Source organism: Patella vulgata, chromosome 4 (assembly GCF_932274485.2).
Source record: "Patella vulgata chromosome 4, xgPatVulg1.2, whole genome shotgun sequence".
In the NCBI taxonomy this organism is placed as follows: Eukaryota; Metazoa; Mollusca; class Gastropoda; family Patellidae; genus Patella; species Patella vulgata.
This window is the reverse complement of record NC_065882.2, coordinates 26,001,585-26,026,337: the sequence shown is the minus strand read 5'-3', so window position 1 is coordinate 26,026,337 and position 24,753 is coordinate 26,001,585. Positions and strand designations below refer to the sequence as shown.

General features: G+C 34.1%; 1 protein-coding gene across 4 annotated transcripts; it reads right to left on the bottom strand.

Moving 5' to 3' along the window:
* Window positions 1–101: 101 nt before the first annotated feature.
* On the bottom strand, window positions 102–24,753 carry LOC126818338 (syntaxin-7). 4 transcript variants are annotated; one of them, XM_050545697.1, is made up of 12 exons: window positions 24,711–24,753; window positions 21,230–21,389; window positions 19,526–19,597; window positions 17,424–17,493; window positions 16,771–16,867; window positions 12,795–12,941; window positions 11,684–11,727; window positions 11,465–11,555; window positions 10,495–10,567; window positions 7,335–7,417; window positions 4,941–5,055; window positions 102–4,316 (listed from the first exon to the last, which is right to left on the bottom strand). In XM_050545697.1, the coding sequence occupies exons 2-11, from the start codon at window positions 21,294–21,296 to the stop codon at window positions 4,954–4,956; spliced, it is 846 nt and encodes a 281-aa protein (XP_050401654.1). In that variant the 5' UTR covers window positions 21,297–21,389; window positions 24,711–24,753; the 3' UTR covers window positions 102–4,316; window positions 4,941–4,953. The 4 variants fall into 4 exon arrangements, with proteins under 4 accessions (XP_050401654.1, XP_050401653.1, XP_050401655.1 ...); XM_050545696.2 differs by lacking the exon at window positions 24,711–24,753 and adding an exon at window positions 24,368–24,620; XM_050545698.2 differs by lacking the exon at window positions 24,711–24,753 and adding an exon at window positions 24,368–24,511 and having other exon boundaries at window positions 21,233–21,389.

The following is a 24,753-nucleotide window of genomic DNA, read 5'->3' as shown; positions in this document are numbered from 1 at the left end:
TACAATATTGTAGTTTATGAGGGGTTAAAAATCACTCAAATGACGATCAGAGACTTCAACTAGAAAATGTTAATTATTGTATAATAAAAACAAACCCAAGCTGGATTACAGTGTTATTTATTTGGAGATTGCTAACAAAAAACAATATATTCAATTTCTATGTATTGAATATTCATAAATAATTACATCCATTATAAAACATACATTGTGTTATTTATAATTCTTACAAAAGTTTTGATGATACTTTTAAACCAAAATAAACTAAGTAAGGAAAGATTAGATCTCAATTTTTAATATGCCTGCATACATCATTGGGACTACAAATGCCAGAAAGTATGAGTTGCTGTAGACTCGTAGATTGTACATTACCTACAATAGAGGGTGCACATTACTTTATACAGTAAAACCATACCCTAGATGCCACCACTACTGCTCATATAAGCTGCTTACTTGTTGATCAGCAGCAGATGATTGACTGAATATAGGTAAGAATGAAGAAATTTAAGAAGCAAATATTAACTCTATATGAGCTAATGACACAGTGAAATATATGAGGTCAATGTAAGTATTTTATAGTAAGTATTTCATCACACATTAAGAATCAGTTGTTCAAATTCAATAACCAACATAAAATACATTTTACTCAAAATGACTAAAATGGACATATATACTGCACTTTGCATTTAAACTGAGCAAAACATTGTAGTCTTAAATTCTTTGTGTTTGATAGATGTAGATAGAATTGTAGAATATGCGTGTACTGTGCTTTTTTTTGTAATTGTAATCAAAGTTCAAAAGAATATATTAAATAATCCTGACAGGCTCTATGTGGATTAAATAGAAAATAAGGGAAATGTAATGAATTTTATAGTTTAAATTAGACAAATATGAATAAATATGATCACAAGCATAAATTAAATAAATTTGAATTCATAGCAAAACAAACATTAACATAACATAAAGATTTTAGTTTGATAATATGCATATCTATATACAGTTTATGTTTAATAATACTATAATAATGATAGCAAGAATCTGATACACCAAATAATGAAAACTTTGATCTTAGTACTGTTGTATTGAATTCATGATTAACAATTAAATACTAAGGAGGTGTAATTTATGAGTTATATTTTAGTTACTTTCAACTGTTGAAATTTCATTTTGCACCAACTTTAAATATAGGTTGTTCTTACTTACAGTAAAGTCTAAAGTAAACTCACATTGTACATGCTGTAAACCTTGCACATGTGTGTCTTGCTTAGACATTTCACTACTCTGGACAGTTTTATTTGTCTTCTGAGTTTTCTTTATAAATATTAATAAAGCAGTCAAGATATTTAGATAATTCTGGCCAACTTTCACCGTTACAATTAATTTTAAATGATAAGCTGAATTCAATCCATATTTAGTTACAGTGTGTAGAGCTACTCAATTGACAACTGAAGCCCATCAGGTCACTTTAAACTGTTCTTAAAAACCTAGAGTAGTGAAGCATAAAGGTGAAATGAAGTAGATTTGTGATAATGTTGTAACAGAAGTTAGTCTTTCAACCAATATATGTTACCATAGAAATGAAAGCAGCTGTATAATGTACAATTGGTTTTAAATACAATAATAAAACAATATAGTCTCTATATACATGTATCTATATATTATATTTATCTACATCTTACATCAACAAACTATTATTATCCAAGTTATGTTTAAACCAGCGGCTGCCAGGCAGGATACGCCCACATTTTCGAGAGATGGATAGAAAACAAGCTAAAACGAAAGTGATTTTTCCTACAATCAAGGGCCATAATTCAGGAAATTACAATTCGATATGCGCAAATATCGAAAGGAACCAAGATCTTTGAGTTATAAACTTACATTTTAAGTTTCAACAAAATTGGATAAAAATTGTGACCTCTATAGGGTCCACAACCTTGATATACCATATTTTTATGCAATTTGAGAACGAGGGGCGGCCATTTTGTCTGTCAGTTTTGGGCCGATTTTCACGAAATTCGAACTCAGTCATCCTTAGGGTGTAACGGTGATATAATAATACGTTTTTTTTAAATCGGATAAAAATTCATGAAGTTACGGTCCGATATGCGCCAATATCGAAAGGAACCAAGATCTTTGTGTTATAAACTTATATTTCAAGTTTCAACAAAATCGGATAAAAATTGTGACCTCTATAGGGTCCACAACCTTGATATACCATATTTTTACGCTATTTGAGAACGAACGGCGGCCATTTTGTCTGTCAGTTTTGGGCCGATTTTCACGAAATTGAACTCAACCGTCCTTAGGGTTTAACGGTGATATAATAATACGTTTTTTTAAATCGGATAAAAATTATAACCTCTATAGGGTCCACAAGCCAAGAAACGTGTTTTTACGTGCAATCAGGGGCCATAATTCAAGAAGTTACGGTCCGATATGTGCGAATATCGAAAGGAACCGAGATCTTTGGGTTATAAACTTACATTTCAAGTTTCAACAAAATCGGATAAAAATTGTGACCTCTACAATGTTCACAAGCCAAAAATGTGATTTTTCGTACAATCAGGGGCCATAATCCATGAATTTACGGTCCGATAGATGCCAATATGGAAAGGAACCGAGATCTTAGGGTGATAAACCTATATTTCAAGTTTCATTGAAATCGGATAAAAATTATGACGTGTAGACTGTTCACAAACAATTGTGGACGGACGGACGTCCGGATGGACAGGGGCGACGACAATATACGTCCACATGAAAATGTGGGCGTATAAAAAAATCATGGTGGAGAAAATCTGTTACTAAATGTGTATTGTTTACGGAAAAGATTATATGACATAAATGGCAAAATACCGTAAAACATAAGCCCACAAAGAAATATATTTGGTTCTCAGGCAATTAAAGTCTCTGTGCGTCATTTTCATTTTTAATATCAAATTTTCCCCAACTTAATCCTGACGTTCTGGTATGGGCTAGCAATATTCTTTCTGCTTATTTTTAATTTCATAATAGAAAGTTACAAAAATCAAATCAAAATAACTTTAGGAGGATGGGTCCCTTTTTATCTAAATTATTCCAAGGGTAAAACTCATTAAAATTTGTTCAGACGACGAGGCGTTCGGTACATCTGTCAGACCTGAGTATAAAAAAACTGATGCCCTAGAACCATTAATTCTTTGGTTTCAGAATTATCATACATTACGTCCTAGTTCTAATATTTTTCCTGATAAGAATTTTAACCAATAATGACCAAGTTGTAACATAAATTTCAAACAAGAATGATTTTAAATGTTATAAATGGCTCTTATATTTAGATTGAGCTCAATAAAGAAACTATGGGATAAATATATAGCCCAAATTCTAAGAAACAATATGCACATTCTATAATACAGTACAAGACTTTCTCTATATTCTAATATTCAATTAACATAAAGTCATTGTAATAGCCTTAATAACACTTAACAAATAATTATGCTATAATGCTGTGTGTTCTGTAATAGAACCTCTAACCAAAAAAGTATGGTATAATTGTTCTAAAAACAGCATGTAAAACATGAACATTTTTTCAAGCATACCTCTGCCTCTACTAATAGAATTCAATTCCTATTTACCACCTGAAAGACCAGATCATTATTAAAAGTGGTCCCCCCCCCCCTTAAAGATAATCTAATTAGAATAGCCTTACTTTTTACTCCTGAATCAAATAATGTGTATAAATAAAACATCAAATTATGTTTCTGTTAAATTTCTATCAATTGTTAACATCTTTATCTGCTATATCATGATAAATAATTGTGTAGAATTACTTCAAGGTACTTAATAATGAATAGACACATATAAATATAGAATACCAAGTTTACAATAAAGATCTGTAAATATGGTTTGAGCTTCATTTTAGCTCAATTTGACATATAATTATAATCCTGAGACCATAGCATACACATGCATCTTTTATTAAAAAAGAAATATTTTCTTTTAAAAGATTTTCGTTTGTTTGAATTCATGCTAATTTCTTGACACCAGCAAGGAATTTTGTAGAATAAAACATTGGTGAGATAATCACTGTAAGCATCATCCTTACTATGTGACAAAGGAAACATTATGAATGACAAAAATTCAAAATTAATTGGCATCAAATGAATGAAAACTGGCCGCTATGACACCAAGTCGAGTTTAGTCTTCTTCCATGCATATTATTTCTTCTGGTAAAATGTTAGACATTCTAGTTATCGTGTTGTGCCCCAAATAATGAGACTAAGGATAATGATAACAATAATTAGTATCACTAGAATGATGAACATCTTACGTCGTGATTTACTCTGAAATATAAAAAATTAAATATTCTATAATTCAACAGGAAGAAAATAATAATTAGTACTGGTAGAATCATACAGAGAAACACTTAGTGGTGATCATGCTTTCTATAAACAAAAGAATCTAACTATTAAAAACATAAAAGTCATAATTTGACATTATGAATTATTAAAGGAGTTGTCCCAGACATATTTTAGCAATTGAAACAGGTTAATTCTGTGTGTAAGACTTTTAAAAACCTTTATCCTAGTCCTGTACAACTTTTTTTTTTCCTTTTTCTTTTTTTTTTACAGAAATTGAAACATTTAGTAATAGTATCATGATAGCGTATCTGTGTACTTGTACAAAGTTATAGTGGCACTCATATCTAACCCATAAAGCAGATCTTCAGATTGCTTCCAAATGGCACAATATTCTGATCTGGAATTTTGAGACAAGCTACATGTGTTATTCCATGGTGATTAATTTGTATACTTCAACCAACATCTATTAACAATATTAAAAAGTATCTGGGACTGCTCCTTCAAATGATTAAATAAAACAAGTTCTACTGTCAAGTAGATTGTCAATATAAAATAAATAAAATCACAAAAATTAATTATAAAATAGGAAAAAAAATGAAAACATACTTAAAATGGAAGTCTAATTATTCTTTCCTACAGTTACACCAACTATAATGCCAATTATTATCAGAACAACTAGGAAAATTATTAAACATATACATTTTTTTCTCCTTGCTTTTGACTGGAAGAAACAAAACCATGCACAAAATAAAACATACAATAAACCACAACCATTATAAATATTTCAGAACTTCCCATTGCTTTGAAAAATTACCTTTCTTTCCCAAATATATGGAATGATCCATGTTAAAATTCAGAAGACAATGGTTTGTCCAAATCAGTAAATTTAGTAAGAGGCCTGTTTAATTAACAGAGTAAAGATTATTTATAAAGGTGAAAGGTTTAAAAAAAGAACAAGTGGTTGCCATGCAAGAAACACCCACATTTGCAAGAAATGGACAGAGAACGAGCTAAAAACCAGCAGTTGCCATGCAAGATACGTCCACATTTAGAACACGCTAAAAAAAACAACCTGAGATCTTTGGCATATAAACATATGTTTTAAGTTTCATCAAAATTGGATAAAAATTGTGACCTCTGGAGGGCCTACATCCTTGGTATTACATAATGATCTTTTAGAGGCATTTAGTAACTGGATAGAGCAATAAACTATAACACATACTTGTTCTTCCATAAGTATGTGTTATAGGAGCGGCCATTTTGTTGGGCAGTTTCAGTCCGATTTTCACGAAATTCGAACTCAACCATCATTAGGGTGTAATTGTGACCTCTAGAGGGGCCACAAGCTAAATTGGATCAATATTTTGACTTCTAGAGGGTCCACAACCTTGTTATTTTCATGAAATTCGAATGCAGCCATCATTAGGTTGTAATGGGGATATTTTTAAACGGTTTTTAAAACTGGAAACCAATTGTGACTTCTAGAAGGTCCACAAGCTAAATACACGATTTTTCATACAATCAGGGGCCATAATCCATAAACTTACGGTCCGATACATACCTGAGTATCAAAAGGAACTGAGATCTTAGGAAGATAAATATTGTGACCTGTAGAGTGACCACAAACAAATTGTGGAAGAACTGGGGAGAAAACAATATAAGGCCACATGAAAATGTGGGCGTATAAAAATATAAATCTGTAAACATGCTGCAATCCTTACATTTATCATGCAAAAAATTCTACACAAACAGGTCAGGCATACTTCATGAGTAATAAAAACTCAAACTTAAAAACTAAATATTATAAAATCTGTTCACAAAACATATAAATAGTTTATTAAAATCTGGTAAAACATTTTATTACATGATTACTCTTACTAAACAACTGGTAACACTTCTCATTTCAAATTTCATATAACCAAAAATCTCTGTTACATTCAATTTCATTAAAAAATAAGCCAACAGTGAGGCTGATGTCCCCCGCCGAAATCCCATATTAATTAATTGCACATTTATTACTTTTCAAAAGAATCGTGCAATCAAACTATATACTAAGTTTCATTACTCTCTATCAGATAGAATCAAGATTATCTTGTCCCAAAGCAACGACCAATGAAATTGATTATTGATTAGCTCTGCTTAGCTTCAGCTCGAAATGTTAATCATTGAACTCAGTCAAGACATTCACCTAATGAACATCTACATCAAGTTTAAACATTCTACCTCAATTAAAAGCAAAGTTGTTATGTTCCAAACTCTTGACCAATCAAACTGCTTATCGCTCCTTAGCCTAAGCAGAAAATTCTCACCATCGAACTTAGTCAAGGTAATGATATAATGAATCTATATTCGGAGTTTCATTGCTCTCGCTTCATTAAAACCAAAGTTATCGTGCCCCAAAGCATCAACCAATCAGATTGCTTATCTCTGCTTACCGTAAGCAGACAATGTTCAGCATTGAACTCCATCAAGGCATTCACCTAATGAATGCCTACTTAAAGATTGAACATTCTACCCCAATTAGAAGGACAGTTATTGTGTCCCAAAGCATCAACCAATCAAATTGCTTATCTCTGGTTACCCTAAGCAGAAAATTCTCATCTTTGAACTCCATCAAGGCATTCACCTAATAGACACCTACGTCAAGTGTGAACATTCTAACTCAGTTAGAATGAGAGTTATTGTGTTCCAAAGTCTCGACCAATCAAATTGCTTATTGTTCTGCTTACAGACAGACAGATGGACGAAACCATTTTAATAGTCCCCTGCTTTCTTCGAAAGGCAGGGAACAAAATGATTGATAAATAGCATTGGTGTATAATAAGAGAGAGAGAGAGAGAAATGGGGTTTAACTGGACACAAACTAAGTCATTTCGGGACTAACATATGGTGTAATTTTATTTCAATAATTCGCTTGCGCGTAGTGGTCTTTAGCAGAGGGAGGAAACCGGATGTGTAATAAGATGTGCTGGTTGTGATATTATAACAAAATTATATTACCTGATAATTTCTAGCTTTACTGAGTTGTTGAGTTCCTTCCTGTACATTGATGTGTGAGCTATCTATATTAGCTTCGATACTATCTGTAACAAAAAAATATACAATCTAGTATATCATTAACCCCTGACTCTTCCATATTGTTATTGTTTAATTATATACATTATTTTAGTGCACCATATCGTAATGTATTATATATTTGCATCGCTCACATATAGCCGTTACATGTGAAGCAGATTAGGTAGAGATTGCTATGAGTGTAGTCATAGAGACGGCCTATCATTGAATACGCATGACCGTACCCCATCCTAATTACAGAAGTTTCCCTATTGGCCATGATCTAATGGCAAAATAATGTAGTACAGTAAATACTTAAGATTATGTGTAATTTGAATTCATTTAAAATAAACATTTCTATAACATAAACAGTCTAACAGTTTTCTTGTTACATTAATGACACTGAAAGGCTTAAATTGACATTTAAAACATGTACAATGAAACAATTTCAACTTATGGATATGTACATGACATTGTATCAGCATAACATATCACCTCCTCTATTCAAATCAACATACAAAATATAGGAACTGCCTTTTTATTGCTGAAAATTCAAGTTGAGTTCATAATGTTTTTTTCTGATTCAGAAAGGTAACCAGCAGCTGCCAGGCAGGATACGCCCACATTTTCGATAGATGGATAGAGAAAAAGCTAAAAAAATAGTGATTTTTCCTACAATCAAGGGCCATAATTCAGGAAATTACAATTCAATATGCGCAAATATCAAAAGGAATCGAGATCTTTGGGTTATAAACTTACATTTCACGTTTCAACAAAATCGGATAAAAATTGTGACCTCTATAGGGTCCACAACCTTGATATACCATATTTTTACGCTATTTGAGAACGAGGGGCGGCCATTTTGTCTGTCAGTTTTGGGCTGATTTTCACGAAATTTGAACTCAGCCATCCTTATGGTGTAACGGTGATATAATAATACGTTTTTTTAAATCGGATAAAAATTATGACCTCTATAGGGTCCATAGGCTAAAAATGCTATTTTTCGTACAATCAGGGGCCATAATTCAGGAAGTTACAGTCCGATATGCGCGAATATCGAAAGGAACTGAGATCTTTGGGTTATAAACTTACATTTCAAGTTTCATCAAAATAGGATTAAAATTGTGACCTCTATTGGGTCCACAACCTTGATATACCATATTTTTACGCTATTTCAGAATGAAGGACGGCCATTTTGTCTGTCAGTTTTGGGCCGATTTTCACGAAATTTGATCTCAGGCGTCCTTAGGGTGTAACGGTGATATAATAATACGTTTTTTTAAATCGGATAAAAATTATGACCTCTATAGGGTCCACAAGCTAAAAACGAGACTTTTCGTACAATCAGGGGCCATAATTCAGGAAGTTACAGTCCAATATGCGCGAATATCTACATGAACCAAGATCTTTTGGTTATAAACTTACATTTCAAGTTTCATCAAAATAGGATTAAAATTGTGACCTCTATTGGGTCCACAACCTTGATATACCATATTTTTACGCTATTTGAGAACGAAGGGCGGCCATTTTGTCTGTCAGTTTTGGGCTGATTTTCACGAAATTTGATCTCAGGCATCCTTAGGGTGTAACGGTGAAAGAATTATACGTTTTTTTAAATCGGATAAAAATTATGACCTCTATAGGGTCCACAAGCTAAAAACAGGACTTTTCGTACAATCAGGGGCCATAATTCAGGAAGTTACGGTCCAATATGCGCAAATATCTACAGGAACCAAGATCTTTGGGTGATAAACTTACATTTCAAGTTTCAACAAAATCGGATAAAAATTGTGACCTCTATAGGGTCCACAACCTTGATATACCATATTTTTACGCTATTTGAGAACGAAGGGCGGCCATTTTGTCTGTCAGTTTGGGGCCGATTTTCACGAAATTTGATCTCAGGCATCCTTAGGGTGTAACGGGGATATAATTATACGTTTTTTTAAATCGGATAAAAATTATGACCTCTATAGGGTCCACAAGCTAAAAATGGGACTTTTCGTACAATCAGGGGCCATAATTCAGGAAGTTACGGTCCAATATGCGCAAATATCTACAGGAACCAAGATCTTTGGGTGATAAACTTACATTTCAAGTTTCAACAAAATCGGATAAAAATTGTGACCTCTATAGGGTCCACAACCTTGATATACCATATTTTTACGCTATTTGAGAACGAAGGGCGGCCATTATGTCTGTCAGTTTTGGGCTGATTTTCACGAAATTTGAACTCAGCCGTCCTTAGGGTGTAACAGTGATATACTAATACGTTTTTTTAAATTGGATAAAAATTATGACCGCTATAGGGTCCACAAGCTAAAGGGCGTTTTTTCGTACAATCGGGGGCCATAATTCAGAAAGTTACAGTCCGATATGCGCGAATATTGACAGGAACCAATAACTTTGGGTTATAAACTTCAACAAAATCGCATAAAAATTGTGACCTCTATAGGGTCCACAATCTTGATATACCATATTTTTACGCTATTTGAGAACGAAGGGCGGACATTTTGTCTGTCATTTTTGGGCCAATTTTCACGAAATTCGAACTTCGTCATCCTTAGGGTGTTACCGGGATATAATAAAACGGTTTTTCAAATCGGATAAAAATAATGACCTCTATAGGGTCCACAAGCTAAAAACGCAATTTTTCCTACAATCAGTGGCCATAATTCAGGAAGTTACGTTCCGATATGCGCGAATATCGAAAGGAACCGAGATCTTTGGGTTATAAACATACATTTCAAGTATAAACCAAATCGGATAAAAATTGTGACCTCTACAGTGTTCATAAGCTAAAAACGTGATTTTTCGTACAATCAGGGGCCATAATCCATGAAGTTACAGTCCGATACATGCCAATATCCAATATTGAAAGGAACAGAGATCTTAGGGTGATAAACCTATATTTCAAGTTTCATTGAAATCGGATAAAAATTGTGACCTGTAGACTGTTCACATACAATTGTGGACGAACGGACGGACAGGGGCGACGACAATATACGTCCACATGAAAATGTGGGCTTATAAAAACATACTAGTTTCTATGATAATCTATATGGTTATTTTTTTTTTAACAATAGAAATGGTAAGAGCTACGTACCTAAAACTTCTCCTTGTTCATGAATCAACATACCCAAATCTTTAAATATCTGATTGACATCAGTTATATCTGTCTGAAATACGAATTGCCATATATATTTCACCATTAAGTTGGTTCTCTACATCCAGTATGTAAATACCAACACGTGACATTAAAGATTTTCAGGAAAAGGTTAGCTGACATATTTAAAGCGTACCTGTTTATATGGGCTGCTTGATGCTGTATAGCATTTTTAGTCATTAATATCATATACCGGAACATGTATATCTCAAAATTTAAAATATTCACACAACCATGTGAAATCAATAGAACCCATTGTAAATTCTAAATTGCCATTACTTAAGTCAGAATTGATCGATCTGAAAACATTTGAAACTTCTTTTTTTCCTAAGGGTCAAGAGCTATTTTACATGCACACCAAAGTGCACAAGGATGGACCTTAGTTTTTTGTACCATCTCAATGAATAAGGAACACTCGACTTGTCAGCCCCATAGGCACTACGCATGAAAAGTGATAACTGGGCTTGAAAAATTCTGTGGGGAACCAAAATGTGCCTTAAAGTACTTTTATTGCGAACAGCTTTTAACTTTGTATGGGTTTATTCTCATACTCAACGAAGTGTCGAGAAACAGAGTTATTTATTGTCAGAGAAAGAGAGAGAAGAGAGGGTTTAAGTCCACTTGACACAAAATAAGTCATTTCGGGACTAACATGGTTCAATTTTGTTTCAATAATTCGCTTGTGCGTAGGGGTCTTTAGTAGCGGGAGAAAACCGGAGGACCCGGAGAAAACCCACGAGGTTGGACATGCGACCCTACTCCTCATCATGCCAGTTGACTCAATGACAGACCTTATGATACAGCCCTCACGTGCTAACTATTCTGCCACCTCCCCCCCACCCCCACAAAGATCTATAGAACTGAGGAGGATATTGGAAATTCATTTATAGATTTTACTCAAGCTAAATACCTCTAATTTTTTGATGGACTGCTCTCTTTCTCTGATTATATCTAAATCAACGTCCTGTTCCATCTCTAAAACCTGTCTTGTCTGTGAAAAACTGGAAAGAACAAAAGTCAAAAATCCATTACTTTTAATGCATAAAAGGTTTATTAAGAAATATGGTGAGATTTTCAAGATTTTGTATTGAAATACATATTGTGAAAACAAAATGCTAAATACACTCACCCTGGTACATGTGCCTGACTATCTGTTGGACTGTTTATACCATACTGAAATAATATGGCAAAAAATATAACCGAAGAGAGTATAATATTTATTCACTTAACAACTTAAATGGGGTTGTATTTTATACATCCTACAATGTACTTGCAAGAAATATTCAGTTTTCTTCCCTGTTGTGTTATTTGTAAACACATGAATTTAGGAAGTGTTTGGCAGGTTTGTAGCCCAATTGTTTTGGGTACTTTTTTGATTACATTTAATAATATTTTTAAAAGGCAATATATATTCATTATTGCTAACCAGCGGCTGCCAGGCAGGATACGCCCACATTTTCGAGAGATGGATAGAGAACAAGCTAACAAGAAAGTGATTTTTCCTACAATCAAGGGCCATAATTCAGGAAATTACAATTCGATATGCGCATATATCGAAAGGAACTGAGATCTTTGTGTTATAAACTTACATTTCAAGCTTCAACAAAATCGGATAAAAATTGTGACCTCTATAGGGTCCACAACCTTGATATACCATATTCTTACGCTATTTGGGAACGAACGGCGGCCATTTTGTCTGTCAATTTTGGGCCGATTTTCACAAAATTCGAACTCAGTCATCCTTAGGGTGTAACGGTGATATAATAGAACGTTTTTTTAAATCGTATAAAAATTATGACTTCTATAGGGTCCACAAGCTAAAAACGTGATTTTTCGTAGAATCAGGGGCCATAATTCAGGAAGTTACTGTCCGATATGCGCAAATATCGAAAGGAACTGAGATCTTTGGGTTATAAACTTACATTTCAAGTTTCAACAAAATCGGATAAAAATTTTGACCTCTATAGGGTCCACAAGCTAAAAACGTGATTTTTCGTACAAACAGGGGCCATAATCCATGAAGTTTCGATCCGATACATGCCAATATCGAAAGCAGCCGAGATCTTTTGGGGATAAACCTATATTTCAAGTTTCGTCGAAATCGGATAAGAATTGTGACCTGTAGAGATTCCACAAACAATTGTGGACGGACGGACGGACGGACAGGGGCGACGGCATAATACGTCCACATGAAAATGTGGGCGTATAAAAACAGTGTTACAATAGTAATTATATCATACATTATCATCTAAACCAGATTGTGCCCTTGCTCTCTTTACACTAGCTTTTTCTTTTTCTGCTGCTGTACGTTGCAGACCTTGAAATTCTTTCAGTGCTGTACCAAATTCTTCTGCTAATCTTTCTTTTTGCATTTTGAACTGTCGAGCCTGTTAAAAAATAAAAATTATAATCAAGTGTCTCTGGCAAATTATGTTCATTTTAAGGCTAATTCCTGTGTTGAGAAACTTAATTTGACAAATTTTGGTTTTGGTCATACACAAATAAAATATACAAGAGCATCGCTACCGCTGCAATATACATCCACTTTCCTGCTTTGATTGATTGATAAGGTACTTTTGAAAATGAAGGCCATAAAATATGAAATGGCTGCAATGCCTGTTATATGATAAGAGGCAAAGAAGGTTAGGCATTGGGGTTTGTTTTGCCAAATTTACAGACTAAATATTAACAAAAAAGTGCGTATGATAACGCCCCAGGGGGTCAGGACATGCACCAAAATAAATAGTTGCAGTCTTTGCGGTAAAGGAATAAATATGCAAAGTTCCAAATTTGTTAATAATTGCAACCTGTAGATTATTTACAGTCAAAATATTAACAAAGATAGGTTGCCAGGCAACGAAACATACGCCCACAGCAGCTAAATCGTCCGGGCAGTCAACAAGAGTTGTCGCATATTTTTACTTTATTCGGTAATGAAACATTTATAATACACTAAAATCTGATTAAGAGCAACAACTCAGAAAACCATTAGAATTTGTTTGGTTTTTATAAAGTTCTGCCCCAAGCTAACATTTTGTATACAAAACTTTTAATACTGTATCATGGATTTAGCTGTTCCAAGTCATAAAAATTCATTGAATCAATATACTTGTTCGTCTCAATATCTTAAACTCTGTGTATCAATCTGAAGTCAATCGGATATTAACTTTGGCCTCTAGAGCTCCACAAGATTTTTCAAAGTGATCAAGGGCCATAACTTTGGCAGTAATTATCAGAAATCTTTGAAGATCAATAGGATTCTTCACCTCGTGACCTCAAACACTGTTTATAAATTTAAGGTCAATCAGATATTAACTTTCGCCTCTAGAGCATCCAGAAGGTTTTTTGAAGTGATCAAGGGCCATAACTCTGGCAGTAATTATCGAAAATCACTGAAAATGAATAGACCTCTTTGTCTCATGACCTTAAACACTGTGTATAAATTTAAAGTCAATCGGATATTAACTTTAGACTCTAGAGCGTCCACAAGATTTTTTGAAGTGATCAAGGGCCATAACTCTGGCAGTAATTATCGGAAATCGCTGAAAATCAATAGGATTCTTCGTCTCATGACCTTAAACACTGTGTATAAATTTAAAGTCAATCGGATATTCACTTTGGCCTCTAGAGAGTCCAAAAGATTTTTTGAAATGATCAAGAGCCATAACTCTGGCAGTAATTATCGGAAATCGCTGAAAATCAATAGGCTTATTCGTCTCATGTCCTTAAACACCGTGTATAAATTTAAAGTCAATCGGATATTAACTTTCGCCTCTAGAGCGTCCACAAGATTTTTCGAGGTGATCAAGGGCCATAACTCTGGCAGTAATTATCGGAAATCACTGAAAATGAATAGACCTCTTTGTCTCATGACCTTAAACACTGTGTATAAATTTAAAGTCAATCGGATATTAACTTTAGACTCTAGAGCGTCCACAAGATTTTTTGAAGTGATCAAGGGCCATAACTCTGGCAGTAATTATCGGAAATCGCTGAAAATGAATAGGCTTCTTCGTCTCATGACCTTAAACACTGTGTATAAATTTAAAGTCAATCGGATATTAACTTTAGCCTCTCGAGTGTCCACGGACGGTCGGACGGACGGACGGGGGCGACGACAATATACGACCACATTTCAATGTGGGCGTATAAAAATCCAAGGATGGCGGATCTATAGTTGCTCTCCTTAGGGTATAATGAATAAGTATACCAAGTTCCAAGATAATCAGTCCAGAATTGTGGCCTTCAGATGCTAAACACAAAAATTGGGCATGACTCTGCCCCTGGGGTCGGGATATGCACCAAAATTAATAGTTGCCGCCCTTAGGCTATAAGGAACACATATGCCAAGTTCCAAGCTGATCCATTTAGAATTGCGGCCTGTAAACGATAAACACAAAAATTGTGCGTGGCTCTGCCCCTGGGAGTCGGGGCATTAGGGTTACCAAATCAATCATTGAAGCAACCAGGACATTTATTATTCTGAGCAGACTAAAGCTAAATTGAGCACGAAGCGCCTGCATACTGCAACAAACTGAGCACCTGCAGGTCATGACAAATTGAGCGCCGGAGGCGCGAATTTACTAGTGGGGTTTGGGGACACGCCCCCCCCCCCCCCCCCGAAATGTTTTTATTTCTGGAAGCCGGGAGATGCGTTTTCAGCCATTTTTTGATGGTAGTTACACTAAAAATATATGTTGTTGAATGGGTTATTAACGGGCATTATTTCGATTGTCACATTTTAGTAATATTTGTAGGAACCCGTCCATAATTTAGCCATGATATCCACACCTGTTTTTGTATGTTTTTTGTTGTTTTCTTGCAACGTACATGTTTTGAAGATCTCATACAACATTTATATTTCACAGAAAGGTCCAAATTCACTGACAAAGAATGTTCTATTCACAGTGTTCTTGGATTTGTGATTAGTATTCAAATTAACACTGATTGGAAGGTCGGTAGCACTCGGCAACCTCAGCCGACTCCAGTACCCTACATCTACATCTAGATGTAGAGTACTGCAATCTGCCGAGGTTTGCCGACTGGGACGGTAGTGCTCCCATTATGTATTATGCACTGAACTATAATTAGATCAGAAGTGGTGTGATGAAGTAAGAATGTTTGTAGCAAACACTGTTTTATACATTAATATATTAATCACTAGTTTATGTGTTTTGTGTTATTATTTTCAATTGAAAAACACCAGATTTAAAAACCGGGACATTTAGGCACAAGAGTAGCATCGGAACGGGAGGACAAAAAGGACCCCCAAAACCCTATGGGGCATGCACCAAAATCAATAGTTGTCCTTAGGCTATAGGGAATACATATACCAAGTTCCAAGACGAATTAAAAATTGGGGCCTGTAGACAATACACAGACACACAAAGAAAACATGGTTGTGGCTCAGCCCCTGGGGGTCAAGCATTCACCAAAAACAATAGGGATCATCCTTAGGGTATAAGGAATAGGTATGCTAAGTTTCAAAAGGATCTGTTAAGACTTGTGGCCTATAGCCGACACAATGACACATAAAATTGGGTGTGGCTCTGACCCAGGGGGTCAGGCATGCATCAAAAATAATTGAGGTTATCCTAGGGGTATAAGGAATAAGTATGAAAAGTTTTCAAGACGATCCATTAAGAATTGTGGCCTGTGGATGACACACAGACACAAAGAGAAAATAGCCATGGCTCTGCCCCTGGGAGTTGGGCATGCACCAAAAACAATAGGGGTGATCCTTCGGGTATAAGGATTATGTATGCACAGTTTCAAGATGATCCATTAAGAATTGTGGCCTGTAGGTGACAAACAAATACAAAAAATGGGCAAGGCCCTCCCCTTTGGATCGGGCATGCACCAACAACAATAGGGATCATCCTTATGGTATAACGAATAAGAATGCAAAGTTTCAAGACAATCCATAAAAAATTGTGCCCTGTAGGCGACCCACAGACACAAACATACACAGACAGGGACGAAGGTATAAATATGTCTACATTATGAATGTTGAACGTATAAAATAGAATTTTAATTTAGACGGAAATGATACTGATAAGGATAAACCATCTGGTTTTCTATTTACCTTAAAAACATCTTTAGTATTTTTGGAAACAATATTACTTCACTTTAGTGAAATGCACTTTGAAGTTTGAAGGAGAAATTATCTAAAATTACAACAAGCTGTTGACATGGTCTAATATAATAATATATCACCTGTTCAACATTTGAAGGGGCTGGTTGACGGGCATATTCTTTTATAGTTTTGTTTGTTTCCTCTGCTATTCTTTTGGTATTTGAAATGGTATCATGACTGAAAGAAAACATTCCTGCATTAAATGTCTTACATAAACATGTATTGGTGGCACACATCTCAAAAATGATTAAATTAATTTCCCTATTAATAGGACAGCAAGTCGTATGTATGGTTGTACAGCTTTATATAACTACAGCTAATTTATGCATGGGGTTGATTGGGTTTGTTTTGACATAAAAATCAACATAGCAGTTTTGATTTTAAAAAAGGTTAATTTTGATTTAATCGTACAGTAAAGTTTTATATAATTAACTGAAATTGTACATGTTTCTTGAAGTTCTAATTTACCTGTCAAACAAATTATTTAGTGGTTTTCAAAGATGTTATCCAATACTTTGAAAAAATGCCTCACTCTAAATATTGATTTTTGATAATAAGTTTACTCTATTTAATGTTATTTTGAATTCTAAATTAATTATATATATTTTCTTGGTATGAGTGCTAATGTCTCCTTAAATGAAAAAAAAGATTGAAGAGAGATCATTAATATCAAGCAAAATACTGTCCATGCTGCTAACTATTTAAATATTAAACTACTGCATGATTAACTTACAGGTTCTCCCGAAGTTCATCTGTATCAGAATGAGTGCCCAAAGCACCAACAAATTTCTTAATCTTCCCAACTGAAAGCCAATTTGAAACATTTCAATGTCTAATCAAATATGTTTGAATTACTAAATGCCATTTAAAGAATATTTCAATGTCTAAGTTTACTATATCAAATGTAAAAAAAAAAAAAAAAAAAAAAAAGGTTGCCAGGCAATGAAACATGCCACAGCATCCAAGTAGTTGAACTACTTAAAAGTTGTTGCATTGTAAATCATTGCCACGGAATATAAAAGTCAAAATTTGTATAATGAATGATTATACAACATAATCAAGGGAAAAAACTTAACCAGCGGTTGCCAGGCAGGATACGCCCACATTAGAACTCAACCATCATTAAGGTGTAATGGTGATATATTCAAATGTTTTTTTTTTTTAAATTGGATAATAATTGTGACCTCTAGAGGGACCACAAGCTAAAAATGTAATTTTTCATACAATCAAGGGTCATAATTCAGGAAGCTATGATCTGATATGCGCGATTATCGAAAGGAACCAAAATCTTTGGGTTATATAAACATGGATTTCAAGTTTCATCAAAATTGGATCAAAATTGTCACCTCTAGATGGTCCACAACCTTGATATACCATATTTTTACACTATTTGCATACGAGGGATGGCCATTTTGTCCGGGTGTTTTGGTCCGATTTTCACGAAATTCGAACTCAACCGTCATTAAGGTGTAACGGTGATATATTTGAACGTTTTGTTTAAATCAGATAATAATTGTGACCTCTAGAAAGACCACAAGCTAAAAACGCTTTTTTTTCCTGTACAATCAGAGGTCAAAATTCATGAAGTTACGATCCGATATGTGCAAATATTAAAAGGAACCAAGATCTTAGGGTTACAAAACATGCATTCAAGTAACATCAAAATCAGATGAAAATTGTGAACCCTAGAGTGTCCACAAGCTAAAAACATGATTTTTCGCACAATCAGAGGCCATTATTCTTGAGGTTTCGATCTGCCAATATCGAAAAGAACCGAGATCTTTTGGAGATAAACCTATATTTCAAGTTTCGTCAAAATTGGATAAAAATTGTGGGCCGTAGTGTGTCCACAAACAAATTGTAGCCGGCCGGACGTCCAGATGGACAGAGCATTCGACTTTAGCACGAGCTATCGTCTAAAACGTTTAACTACTTACATTATTCCAATCGAAATATTCATCAACATTTCTTAGCGTGTTTATTTATTTATTTAAAAACATTAACCCCATTCAAAATAGAATCATAAATCTGAGAATATGCCATCAAAATGGAATCTTTTCTCCGACATCAGATGTATAAGATTCGGCACGTTTACATCTCTTAATTTCACATGTCTCGCAAGATTTCTACTTTCATTTCAGTTATTGTACTATAACCGCCATGCATGTGTGTGAAATAGCTTTATTTAACCTCGGCTTCCACTGAAGAAATATCACAAACAAGTTATCGGATACAATGTATATTGATTTGGGGTGTTATATAATATTAGGATATGTGACATATATGACTAATTCCTACGTGTTGTCTGCCGACATCAAGGAGATTGAAACGTCTGACAATGGAGAAATCATGTGTTAATCACGTAGATTATGTTTATAATCACTTTAACTGGATTGATATATAATCCGACAAAGGAGAGGCAATGACTTCTGTTCAGGATTGGATTGATGAATTGTCCGACAAAGGAGTAAGGCAGCCAATCAAGGCAGATTAAGCAGTTAATCAAGGTAGGTGTATAGACGGTATGACACGATAAATACGTCGCTCACTTAATTACCTAATCAATGATAATCTGGTTTAGTGGTAGTTATACACTCAGTACACTATATTAATTTTGGAATTTTGAACATTATTCACCATGTCATGATGTCCAATTGGGCATATTCCTGGTCGTAAAATTTAGGATGTTTGGAAATAGCGTCGGACATGTCCGGAATATACGGGCGAAATCCCATCACTGATGCAAGGACTGTATATAACCTTAATCACAAGAGCAAAGTGCAACATTAGCATCAGCTCTGTACATCTTATAACTAACTTCAGATTAAATCTTACCATTTTGTGTGATTTTTTGTATTCCATTTCCAACTCTTTGAGACAATCTGTTATGATCTGAAGTATTATCCACTGTAAAAAATATTTAGAGATTTATGGGCTATTCAATTACATGTAACTAAGCTTACAGAAAGAAATCAATTTATCAAAGTCATAACTAAGGTGCATGAAACGTATATTGTCCTATAAAGTAAAAGTTAGGTTGCCAGGCAATGAAAAATACGCCCACAGCAGCTATATCGTCCAGGCAGTCAACAAGAGTTGTCACATATTTTTAGTTTTGTTGGTAATGAAACATTTATAATTAATACACTAAAATCTGATTAAGAGTAACAACTCATTGAGTAATTATCAGAAAATCATTAGAATTTGTTTAGCCCATGCTAACGTTTGGTATACAAAACATTAAATATCATGTATTTAGCTGTTCAAGTTATCAAAAATCATTGAAAATCAATATTCTTATTCGTCTCAAGACCCTAAACTCTGTGTATCAATCTAATGTCCAAAAGATTTTTCAAAGTGATCAAGGGTTATAACTCTGTCAGTAATAATCGGAAATCGTTAAAAATGAATAGGATTCTTCATCTCATGACCTTATACACTGTGTATAAATTTAAAATCAATCGGATTTTAACATTAGCCTCTAGAACGTCCACAAGATTTTTCAAAGTGATCAACAGGAAAATCAATAGGATTCTTCGTCTGACCTTAAACACTGTGTATGAATTTAAATTGTGGACGCTGGACGGATGGGGGCGACTACAATATACGACCACATTTCAATGCGGGCGTATAAAAACCTTTATTTAGAAGTTATTAATCAGGGCTCTGGGTTACAAAGCACATGTAAGAATTATGTAACTGAATTGTATATTGTGGCTGCTCAAACAAGCACCAGTTAACAATATTTATGAATTCATAATCATGAAAATGAACCCATACCTCTGCTATTCTGCTATACAGGTTGCCAGACAAAGAAACATACAATAATAACAGCAGCTAAATTTTCTTAGCTGTCCACAAAGGTTGTTGCATTTTATTCTTTACGACTTTAATAAAATACATGTAATGGTTGCATTTAAAACTAAATTAACTTTTGAACTAACCCAAGACAAAATCATTCATTTGATAATTAGATATGTTGGAGATACAATAATTAATAGTTCAATATCACTTTTTAATTGTTGATATTTTCAGTACTGAATTCTATGATCATATTAAAGATACATTATGGGAGATTAGATAAAGAGCTGGCAGTTCTCACTATAATAGTTAAAAACTAGATAATGTAAAGGGAATTTGCTGAAAATTTCAGTCAAATTGATCCAATCTGAACCGAGAATTTAGTGATTGAATTTTGGGCCTAGCCTCGAACATCATTACTAAAGTCGGTACGATAAAATACATAGTCTCGATTATCCATTTCTTGATTTAATCATGAATGAGCGGAGAGCAGCAGATCGGATCCTAATCCAGTAAATATCGCAGCGATGACATCAAGAGTTGATTATGGTATGAATAAGTTAATTAATGTCTAATTAATAATTTAGATAACATTTCAGGCCTAAAGAAAGACCTGCAATAGGCAGATTTAGCTCTTGCATAATGTATGTTTAACATAGCAGCTGGCTTTTTGCCTGTACTGAAACAAACAGCCTCTGTAATCTACTATAGTGCCAATGGAATGGAAAATAATCATACCACCTCCACGACTTGATTGGTAGGAAGAATCAATTCCATCAAATTCCCCTTTACCATATGAAGCCATGACGATTCTTGATCAATAATTCCTTCCAATAGTCTGGTTGTTATTCAAATTGTTAACTTTTAAAAGTATAGTTTATTTGATCTTTCTATCCCCCTGAAAATAAAAAAAGAAGTGATTAAAGTGGCATTATGGAATATTAGATAAAGAGCTGACAATTTTCTCTATACAAGTTAAAAAATAGATAATGTAAAGGAAATATTCTGAAAATTTTAGTCAAATTACTGCAACCAGTGCAACCTAAGCCGAGAAATTCTCATTTCAATAACTCTGTAGCCTCGATTGTCATTGTTACTGTTGTTACGATAATAAACAAAGTCTTGATTATCTATTTTTATGGTTAATCATAAAACACCGTTGAACTGCAGATAAGATTCGTCATGTTAATATAAATGTCTAATTGATAGTTTTTATATAACATTTTTAAGACCTAAAAAAGACCTGCAATAGGCAGATTTAGCTCTTGCATAATGCCTGTTTAATGAATTTAATAAGCTGATAGCGTAAGTACATTATAAGCCTACCGATTTGTGTTCCAGTGTCTACACAGTAAGCCAAAATTATTAAAACAATGATTATTGGGTGGAAGGATAAGGAGGGACAGCATGAATTAGAGAAATCACGTACAAAAATGGAGTCACAGCCTCTATCCTGTAGATTCTTTAACCTGGTGTACAAAAATAATGTAGCTCAAAACATTGAGATATACTGATCAATGTGTTTATTTTTAGCTATGAATAGATGCTTTTAGTTTCACCTTGCAACCTTAATTTCTTTATTAATGCATGTAACATCTTAAAAATATGTTAATTTTATCCTAGTTGGACTCATTAAACGGTAAGTTGTACACAACATATACATGTATTTACATGTAGCTCTACTTCATGACATTTCGACGTCAAATCTATTCTGTTTTAAAATGCCAGACAATGCCGGCTTTTAACTCTTTGATTTAAAAGGGATAATTTGTACCCGTGTCAGGCAGGATCATATGTAATAAATAACAATCAATCGTTTTGAAGAAAAAAATTGACAGTTTTGCTTATTGAAGTACAATGCGATTCACATCGGTTTCTTCCAGAACTAACTATATAGTAACATCTCTTAACTCAAGACATTCAGGGTCGAGATATAAGTTTGTTATATAAGAATCATCATGCCCCCTCATCAATATTTTTATCAGATTGTGATATATATATTGAGCTCTCTGTGCTTATAAAGATTAAAATCATCGGAATGTTAAAATAAATGTTCTAGACCAAGGAATGGCAGGAACATAACTTTGAAATCAATAACCAGAAAATGACTTGTCTGTGACCTAGAAATGGTTCCACTACTGAGCTCCAACCACAGTAGTGGATCGTTCTAAGGACTTCCTTGAAGCAAGTTTTGTCATCATTTGATGACAAAAGAGTTATTAGCCTATAACTCCCTTAATTTCCAATTAAACGGAGCCCAAACTGTACTGCACATAGCGTAAATGAGCAAAAATCAGCACCTAGAAATGGACACAAATGTTTTGTGAGAATGACAGAGAAATGAAGTTTAACATCCGCTCGACACAAACCAGGTCATTTTGGGACTAACACATGGTTCAAAGTTACTGGCCTATAACTCCCTTAATTTCCAATTAAACTGAGCCCAACCTGTATTGCACATAGCTTAAAGGAGCTAAATCCCTATTCTCTGGCACCTAGAAATGGACACAAATGTTTTGTGAGAGAGAGAAATGGGGTTTAACGTCCACACAACACAAACTAGGTCATTTTAGGACTAACATATGGTTCAATTTTATTTCAATAATTCGCTTGTGCGTAGGGGTCTTTTTTAGCAGTGGGAGGAAACCAGAGGACACAGAGAAAACCCACGAGGTTGGACAGGCAACCCTACTCATTGTCACATACATTGTAGAATCAGGGTATCAAAACCACACCAGTTGACTCAATGACAGACCTTATGATACACGTGCACATGCTAACAATTCGGCCTTCCAACACCCCCAAATGGGTCGTAACTCATATAATAATTTAATATGAATTCAATCGTTTCTGTTTTGACTGTAATTTCTAATCAATTACGTTCGGTAAAAACGTCAAAATTCAATGGCAGTCTTTGGCGTCTGGTTATTCCAGTCAACACCAGTAGTATTCTTCTTAGGGTATGTTATAAATTATAAATGGTGCTCGAAAGCATTTGTGTGCCAATTTTAAAATTTCATTTTGTCTTAAACATTGGATATCAGAAGCCCATCTTTTCACGGTAAGATAACAACATTAATGTTGATTTAAACTGACTAATACTAATAACTCTTGTTTGCAATGTCAAAGACTGTGGATGATATTGATTTAAAGACTTGCCTCCTTTAACCTAAATTACATTTAAACCAATTTCATTGAAATAAAGGTGAAACCCTACCGTATAATTTTATGATTTGATAAAATCCAACTGATATGCAAAATTTCTCTTATTGCCAACTTAAAATTAAAATGTTTGCCCAGTCAAAAATGCATGCACACTCCGTAGCATGTGATCATATGTCACTTTATATATACACATGTATGGAATTCATGTCAATATGCTAATATTCTCTCGTAGTAGTAACACTTCCTTATATATATATATATATATATATATATAAGGAAAGCAATGGGCGGGGTTAACGCTAAGCGAGATTTCAAGTGGGTGAGGTCATGGCGTCCTGTACATCATTAGAAATATTGCTTCGGAAATAAAAACTATTTGGTAACTATTTTAGTGGTCCGATCTATCTTCACTATTTGGGATAGAATTACTAATATTTCAGTAAAAACTGTGATGATATGTGTTGAGGATTGTGCGTTCAAAGCTATTTTTACTTACGCAAAGCCTCTGAGACTGTATCAATTATAGCGGTGAACACAAGCATCACCGCTACAAATATGCAGTTAGTACTAGTAAATAGTAGTTTGTGACCATACTCACATTTAACTGATCAACTCAATTCAATGCTAAATTACACAAGCTCAAAAAGATTTAGCTCATCATAGTGACAGTCATTGTACTAATAAAATAATTCATATACATTGTAGACCTACCCATTAATAATAAAGATGTTGAGACAGATATTTCTATTGCATTATATTCAGTTTAACTACTTGCGTAACGTTATTTTTTAAAACTTATGACGATGACACACAATGTTAAAATAACAACAAGGTTATGATCATCTTGGTCAGGTGGTAAAATAAAAAATCTACAAAAATCGACGGTCGTAACATAAGTTATCATCAAAGGAATACATTTATATTCTGGTTCCATCAAGAAAATGGTGCTTAAAATCAAGCTCACATAACCGAAAAACTATTGTACTAAAAAATAATACATGTACATGTTTAAAAACACCGGAAACAATTGGAATGTTTGTCAAATCACACCTACTTTTGATTTAGGCGACCATATTTTTACGTCATCAAGGGCAGAC

Coding starts and splice junctions, on each gene's coding strand:
- LOC126818338 (XM_050545697.1), bottom strand. CDS start 21,296: ATGGCTTCATATGGTAAAGGGGAATTTGATGGAATTGATTCTTCCTAC. Junction 12,942..16,770: donor CCCCTTCAAATGTTGAACAG/GTGATATATTAT, acceptor ATTTTTTAACAG/GCTCGACAGTTCAAAATGCA. Junction 5,056..7,334: donor GTAAAGCTAGAAATTATCAG/GTAATATAATTT, acceptor TGTTTCTTCCAG/TCAAAAGCAAGGAGAAAAAA.